Genomic DNA, 8,803 nt, shown 5'->3' with positions numbered 1-8,803 from the left:
AAAGAGTGTTCCAGCAAGTAAGGGAACAATACATGCAAAAACTCTGATGTGAGAACATATTTGCTATGTTCAAGGAACAATGAGGAGGTAAGGCCAGTGATGCTGTGGCAGAGATGTGTTTCATAGAAATAGCTGGAGATTAGGTCAGGTATAGCCAGGGCCCAGGTCACATAAGGCCTTTCAGGATATCTAGGACTTTGAAATTCATTCTGAATGAGATAGGAGGTCATGGAGGGTTCTGTGCAGAGGAGTGACATGATATGTTTTTATTAGTTTCATTCTGACTGCTGTGTTAATAATAGACCAGGCAGGGTAGGGGTACTTGTGGGAAAAGTTGGACTGGGAGATCAGTTAGGAGGTTAGTGCAGGTATTAAAGGGAGAGATGGTGGTGGCATGTCACATGGACCAAGGTGACAGATGTGGAGGTAGGTGGTTGGATTCTGGTTATATTTTAAAGGATTTCCTGATAGATTGGACAGGTAGAGAGGAATCAAGAATCACTGTGTTCTTTGTTTTTGTTTTTTGTTATTTATTTTTGGCTTGTGCAGTTGAAGGGTAAGGAAAAGGGTGGGATTGAACAGATTTATGGGAGACAGTGGAAATTCAAAGTCTGTTTTGGATGTTTTAAATATGAAATGTCTGTAAGTGGTAGATATGGATGTGGAGTTTAGGGAGGAGGTTGGGCTGGAGGTTAAATTATAGGAGATATCAGAATACAGGTAGCATTTAAAGCCATGGGACTTGAGGGCCTCAACAAGAGAGTGACAATAGGTAGAATAGTGACAATAGATAGTACTAGACCCCTCTCTAGTACTTAAGGGTCTGCCAAAGGGGAGAAAATCATCAAAGGAGACTGAAAAGGAGTAGTGGGAAGAAAACCAGGTGATGAAAGCATTCCAGTATGTAGGGATCAATTGTGTCAAATGCTGTTGGGTCAGGTAAGGTGACGTCTGAGAATTAACCAGGGTACTTGGCAACATGGAGGTGATTAGGGATTTTCATGAATAACCTTTGTGGAATGAAAGCCTAATTAGTTGTAAGTTTAAGAGGAAATGGAAGAGAAGAAGTAAAGACAGAATAAAGACATCTCTTTTGAGGAGTTTTGTTGCAAAGGAAGCAGAGAAAGGGGAACTGTAGACAGGACACGCCCTTTCCAGTTTGCAACCCTCTACTGTGCCTTCTTGTCACACCAGGTTTACTTCATTCACTCATTGATTACCTACCAGGACCCTGTAGGTATCTGAGTTTTCACCTGTACCTTATACGTTCTCTGAGAACATGTAATCAAAGCATCTGGTACAGGACTACAAGCAGTAGTTGCTGTTAGTGATCAAGAAGAGTAATAAGCAAAGGCAGCAATACGATAGAAAGATACTTGTCTAAGGAATGGAACATTTTAATTCTAAAGTGTCATTAACCCCAGAATCACTCAAGTATATACGCTACTATTTGAACCTTTCCTCATCTTCCCGAGATCGTTTTTTGTTTTTTTTTAATGAACACCAGTGTGGTACACTAACACATCCTACAATCTTTCAATTTTTAAATTTAGTGAAAAGTGAGTATTTACTTTGAGCTATTTGTTTTAGATGCTAAAGGACCTACACGGCTATGCAAGTTAGTTCTTTTCTTCAAATTTATAATTCATGGGGGGCAATTACCAAAATAACCACAACTTTGGAGGACTACAATGTGCTGATTGGGGTGCATCAAAAGGGGCTCCTGGGGGAGATAATATTTAAAGTGACCCTTTACACGTTGGTATGGTTCTTTGGAACAGAGGGCTTTGTAGAGAATAGAAATAATACTAGTAAAAGCTTAGAAGCAGGAAAGCATATGTCTAAATAGTTTACTGATTAGTGTGGCCATCTTTGTGGCTAGTTCAAATTGCTGGGTGGTTATTTTAATGAACTATGTGCAAAGCAAATAGCACAGCCTGAATCTGGTTATAAAATAAGGTTCATGTGATTTGACTTTAGCACTATATGTAGTTAATTAGTTTTAACTGTAGCTCTGATTCTTGAATACTAATCTGTTTCTATAAAGATTTCCTAATTTTTAATTGAATTTTACATATTTTAATGAAAAGTTTAAAATTGGACCTGTGTCTCATAAACTGATGCTTTGGGTAAAATAAGAACTTTGTATTGATTACTTCCAATATTCAAAATATGTTAAGACATTCTCAGCTTTAATCCTGAGACAGAATGATACATATTGTCATTGCTTTAATACTTCTTTATATGTTCTTTTAAGACTTAAAAACAAGATTCAGTTAGTCTTTGTAAAAAGCATTTTTAGAAAATTTGAAGAAAAGAATTTATGTTGTGAAACTTTAAAAGTAATCGCATAGTTCTTCTCCTCTCACGTAAATATCCTAGGAGTCTGAAAAGAGATTGTAACGGAGCAGGACCCTCTGGGGCCTTCCTGAGGCAGACACTTCCCCCATATCCTCTGCTTTAGCTCCTCTCTGAAGTACCTGGATAATAATATTCTGTGCACATTTCCTGAGTTGTTTTACAGATGTGTAACAAGATTACATGTGCCAAAGTCATTTCTTTCTGTCTTTAGGAAATGGAGTTATTTTTTCCTTCGAGTGGAGTTTGTGGGCCAGCAAACACTGCTAAATTTACCAACTGTACTACTTGTTGCATTGTTAAGCCCCATGCCATCAGCGAAGGTAAGTGCTGTGTTGAATACACTATAGCCAATACATTTTGCTAATAGGAGCTTATTTTGTTGATGTTTGTTTTTTCTTGATATATTTTATATATAGAAATTAAAGTATAATTTTAATATTTCCATTCATTTTTTTTGAAGGCACATGAATAAAGGTGACATAATATGAGGGCAAAATCTATCTGAATCTGTATCTTTCTCTTTGTATCTGAGCATTTCTAAAAGGTGTTCCTTGGGTTGCTGATTATGGTCATGCTCGTCCTGTTACTGGTCTTGATTCCTTGACTTACTCTGCCTCCTCTCCTCCCAACATAACTGTGATTCACTTAATTCACTTAAACAGCACTCCTAATCTAAAACAATATCTACCATATCTGCAGTATGTCCTTTCTGAGAAAGCTATAGAAACTTCTTTTGGTTCTCTGTATCTGAAACAAAGTTCTTTGACTGGTGTGTGTGTGTGTGTGTGTGTGTGTGTGTGTGTGTGTGTGTGTGTGTGTGTGTGTGAGTGTGAGAGAGAGAGAGAGAGAGAGAGAGAGAGTTTGTACATTTTTTCTTCATTTTCCTTCATCTGTTTGTTTTAGTCTGCTCAATGTATTTTTGTCAGCCATCCCAAATCCTTTTGGAAATGAGATGGGGTATAATTTAAAAGATCATCCTTAAAAAACTAGAATATACTAAATAATAGATGAATGAATGGATTTTTTTAAAACTTCATTTTCAAAATATTATATGGGTTTAAATAATTTTTACTCTTTAAAGATTAAAACTATATTTCATATACCCATATTTGATATGTAACAGTAGAGGCATATGAGTTAAAGTTTAAGAAATTTTTGTTAAATCTAATCAGATAGCAGAATACTTTATTTAAACTTTGACATTTCAGGGCATTTTTTCCTTGTTTCTTTTAAACCTCAATTTTAGTTATGCTTTAAAACCATTCTGAAATGTGTAATTAACCCAATTCAGCTTAAACTGTGGTTACAATTAAATATAGTGTGAAGTTTCATGTTGAATTTATTATTAGCTTTACTTGGCCCCCTTTCAATTGCTGGTTTGTTTCTTTTTCTATAATGATCTGATTTCCTGGTATATTTAATTTCACCTGTGGTCTAGAAGAAGAGATTTTTTTAAAAAAGGAGTTATGAAGAGAGCAGCTGAAATGGAACAGGGAATGTTACCTTCTGTTGATTGTCCACTCCCCCAAAGAAGACCTGAATGGCTTGTTGATTAAGCAAGACTGAGTTTACTGCCTACTACAGTAAGGAGATCACACCTGCATGGAGTCTTAGTGGACTTCACAATGGAGAGGTCACGGGCAGATACTGTAGAATTTCAGGTGTGACCTTGAGATATGTAAGGTGGGTCTGTCAATGCAGTGATATGATTGAAATGGGGCAACATTTATGATATAATAGTTTAGAATTAGTAGAAACAGTGAGGCAAGGATTTTAACCAAGTCTTAAAAGTATTTTGTTTGATGAGTGAGTTATTTGCCCAGTTGAGGGAATATTGTGAACTGTTTGAATAGACTATTGTTGAGATAAATGGACTTTTGGGAGATTCTTGAAGTGAACAATGAAGTTATTTAATGATTTACAGCTTTATCTTTGTGGGTAATAATTTCTTGGCACAAATGATAATGTCATGTGGATGTAGGCGGCCTTAATTCTTAGTCCTTTAGTTAATTTACATAGATGTGGTGATTCACTTCTAACTTCTAAGAGAGCTAGAAAAAAAGAGCTTAGTTTGTGGAATAGATGGTGGAAGAAAATAATAGGATATACTAGGATATTTGCAGTCTTTTTACATATGTAGATTGAAATATATTTTGTCATTTGGGGACTCAGGTTTTAAAAGGGAAGAAAAACAAGGTGAATTTTTCTGTTTTTTTTCGAACTTAAAAATTATGCAATGTGTTTGTTTTTGATGTCCTTAGTATTATTTATATGTAGTTAGTTTAATTCCAATGATAAAATGAATTATTTTTACTCTGAAATCAGGCTGTGTAGGTTTGTATTCTGGCTCCGCTACTTACTAGCCATGAGGATATTGGATAAATTACTTAACCTCTTTGTACCATGTTTCCTCATCTATAAGATGAGAATAATAGTATACCCTCTTCACAAGGTAATTGTAAGGTTTAAATGCACTTAATGTAATGGTTAGATAACTAAATGATTAAAGGTAGAGATTAATGTCCTAAGCAGTGCCCAGCACTTACTTAAGTGCTACATAAGTGTTAGACATTATTACTATTATGATTACTGCTCTATCACTACTACCACTACTACTACCAATATCATTATCTTTTAATTTTTAGCTAAAGGTGAATGACTCCTTAGAAACAAAGCAATAGTTTAAAATACTAACAAAATCCATCATCCATCATCCACAGAAAGAAAGAAAATCCCTATTAGTGTGTAAGGAACAAAATACTTTATTTTTCTTAAAGTCTGGGTCTAACTTAAGCCCATGAAGTAGGATCATTGCCTCCATCTAGTCGATTCAGCAGCTATCAGCAATTACATATTCTGATCATCCATTACGGTTGGCACTGGGCAGGAGGTGGTAGCCAAATCTGGGAGAGCTGCTTTTGCACTTGTAATGGCCAAAAAATTAGCCTTTTGAAGTATTAGAACCCTGAAGTTTTGTTGGAAATTTTCCTTCCTTATAACAGATTTCTGCATTAAACGATTTTACTGCATTGTATGATTTTAGTTTCCTCCTCAGTAAAATGAGTCATGATGGTTTAAAAAGTTTCCTCTCAGCCTTTAAACCCAGATATTCTATTATTCTGTGAAACTGTATTGAAAATTCTTGTAAAAGAAAGTTATATTCTGTATCTCAATGTTGTGTTTTGGCTGTAACATTTCTATTTTCACGGAGGCTATTTCAAAGCAATTTTAGATGTTTAAAAGATATATAGAGACAGTTTGGGGGTTGTCTGTTTACATTTAACTAAATAGGAAGCAAATTATTTATTAGAATATTGGCCAGTTTGTAAATTTAATGCCAGAATGGTCTCTGATACACTAACTGAAACAGGACTAGATCTTCAGCAAGATCATATTTATCAAGTTCCCCACTTTTAAAAATTGAGCTATTCTTACTCAGAACCTTTTTCAGAATTTTAATTTCCACCCTGAATGGTAGTTTTGATGCTAGGTAGTACCACCAAGAGCCCTAGAAGAGACAGTCCACCCTGTGGAACCCCCCTGAATTTGGGCAGATTGAATTGGTTAAGTTCCCAGCTTTTTTGTATTGGATTTCCTTCAAGTAATTCAGCTTCTGGGATACTGTGTAGGGAGATTTGGTGTAGGGAGATTGGATTTACATATGATTTGACTTAAATGTAGAATCTAAAAAACAAATAAACAAAAGAGAAACAGACTCATAGATTCAGAGAACAAACTGGTGGTTGCCAGAGGGGAGGGGCATAGGGGTATGGGCAAAATAGGTGAAGGGGATTAAAAGGTACAAATTTATAGCTATAAAATAAATAAGTCAGGAGGTTGTAATGTACATGTAGGGAATATAGTCAGTAATACTGTAATAGCTTTGTATGGTGACGGATGATAACTGGTTTTATTGTGGTGATTATTTCATAATGTCGAATTGCTGTACACCTGAAACTAATATAGATTGTATGTTAATTATAAATAAAGAGATTGGATTTAACATTGTAAATCTAACTCAATTTCAGTAAAAATTCTTGGAGTGGCCCAGTTTTGCTTAGAATGTCACAGTTTGGGAGTTTTGTGATTGTTTTATTCTATCTGAAGGAGTTGAAGCTAATTTATAACAGATGCACCAAGTACATTGAACTACATGTAAGACCCTGATTTTTTATGGAACTTAGCATGCATTTTGAAACGCAAAATTATAGGCAGTAAAAATATCTAATGACTTTGCAAGTTGTGGGAACTTTAAATGAAATCACTAATTTATTGACTGAAAAGGAATCTCAAGAGTTCTGTTAGTTCTACAAAAGAATCCCAATCTTCAGGAAGGATTACATTTAATGGTCCTAATGAAGTAGTTGCGCATTACGCTACTGAAAAAATTTTTTAGAAATAATGAAAGTTTACCTGTTAATATGTTCCAACGTCCAATAACCCTTAGAGAAAAATGAGAGTCCCTAGGATTGTCAGTTTTAATGACTTGACTGAGGGAAGAGTGGAAGAAGGTCTCAAATCTTGTTAATGAGACTGTTAGAAAGGACTTTTCTTAAGTATAGAACAATAATAAAAAATTTTATTACTAATTGCAGTTCTTATTTATGGAGTGATAAGTACTTTACATGAATTATTTAATTCTTAAAACTGCAAAGGTAGGTACTGTTTGAAACATATGCCACAGAGGAGGAAACCTAGGCAGTGAGATGTTAAGTAACTTGCTCAAAGTCACACAGCTCTTAAGTGGTGGGGTTGAGATTTGCACTAATTTTGCCTTCATTTTATCACATTATACCATTCTTCATTCATACATTGTCACTTAGACCCTATAAATCCCCATCATCAAATTTGATTATTAACCCCATTTTACAGATGTAAATCTAAATCTGGAATCTAAGAATTAGAAGGGATAGGTAACATCTTGAAATCCAGGGCTATTTGATTCTACAGCTGGAATTATTTGTGCCATTCCATGAATATTGAAGTCAATTGATTGTGGAAAGGTGTTCTTGACAGATATGAAGGGTGATTTTAATACCTTAAAAAAATCATAACATACTTAGTTTAAGATGGGACCTGGAGAAATGACTGCTGTTCTGGACAAGGTAATGGCAGTTAAGAGATGAATACCAAATTCTTGAGAATTGTAAATTTAGAATACTTCCTTAGAACTTTTCCAGTTAAATGGGAATAATGCTTTTTATATTTTTAAAGATGTTTAATTTGACTAAAACGGTTCTTGTTTCTTTTATCCTATTTTTATATTTCAAGAATCTCCTTTTCCTAGGTGTAATTTATTTCCATTTGTTTCAGGTTACTCTGTCCCTTACTCCTGCACTCCAGCACTGCTGTCTGCCTTTCAGTTATCTAATACTCCTTGTTCCTTCTCTCCTGAGGGCCTTTTTACATGCTCTTCCCTTTGCCTGGGATGTGCATCCCCTCGTCCTTCCCCCACCCCCCTAAATGTCATTTTTCTCAGAGAAACTCTAAGTGACATGTTCTCTTGGCATGCTCTGCTTTTCTTTTATAGCCCTTAGTACGCTTTGCTATTATATATTGTATAATTAGTATGTATGTGTGTATATATATATATGTACATATATATTTATAGCTACAATGCATAATATATATTAATTTTTGAGTGATCATTGTCTTTTTCCTCTACTAGATTACAAACTGATTACAGGAACAGTATTTGTTTCATTGTCATACTTTAAAAAATATTTTGTACTCCTCATAATTTTTCTTTTAGCCCATATGTTATTTAGGACTCTTTAGTATCTGAACATTGTCAGAGAATATGGTCTGTATGATGGATATTTCTTTGAAATTTTTTGATGTCCTTTGTGACTTAACTCATGGCTCATTAAAAAAAAATGCCAGTGTGTGTTTGAAAAGAAGGATATTGTTGCATCGTTCTCCCTTTATATGTAAATAGCTATTGATTCAAACCTGTTGTCCAAACTGAAATTTTTTTTTTGTCTGTTTGGATAATCAGCTTCTGAAAGAAACTTTGTTAAATTCTTCCACATTAAAATTATCTATTATTATGAATTTGTCATTTCTCCCTTTAATTTGGACTGCTTTTGCTTTGTATGTCCTGAGGCTTTGTTGTGTGTGATTATCTTTTTGCTCCTTACACTAGTCTTACTTTAGTTCCAGTAATTGTTTTTGTTGTTAACCTTAAAGGGAGGCATGTCTTTTCCCAATTTATTTTAGCGTTTTGCTTATAATATATATCTTATAATCACTATGACTGAATTTTGTTTCATTCCTATTTAGGAAATTTTTGCTTTTTCAATCCAATCTAGCAGTCTTAGAATAGTTGAATTTAACCCATTGCCATTTATTGTGGTAACTGATTTGGATTTCTTTATCTTTCTTAAAGTTTTTTTTTTCATTCTTTTCCCCTGCTCTTAACCCCCCACCCCTTTCCACCTTC

The 8,803-nt window shown here is 34.6% G+C and overlaps 1 protein-coding gene across 2 annotated transcripts in view; it reads left to right on the top strand.

The window, feature by feature from the left end:
* The window catches only part of NME7 (NME/NM23 family member 7), a 218,262-nt gene that overhangs the window by 35,942 nt on the left and 173,517 nt on the right, over positions 1–8,803 (top strand). For both annotated transcript variants that reach the window (XM_007458116.1, XM_007458115.1), the window contains one exon: positions 2,573–2,681. In XM_007458116.1, coding sequence (XP_007458178.1) covers positions 2,573–2,681 — 109 coding nt within the window. The remainder of the gene's footprint in view (positions 1–2,572; positions 2,682–8,803) is intronic.

This window comes from Lipotes vexillifer, unplaced genomic scaffold (genome assembly GCF_000442215.2).
Source record: "Lipotes vexillifer unplaced genomic scaffold, Lipotes_vexillifer_v1.1 scaffold189, whole genome shotgun sequence".
In the NCBI taxonomy this organism is placed as follows: Eukaryota; Metazoa; Chordata; class Mammalia; order Artiodactyla; family Lipotidae; genus Lipotes; species Lipotes vexillifer.
The sequence above is the reverse complement of the archived record's forward strand: the minus strand, read 5'-3'. Positions and strand labels throughout refer to the sequence as shown.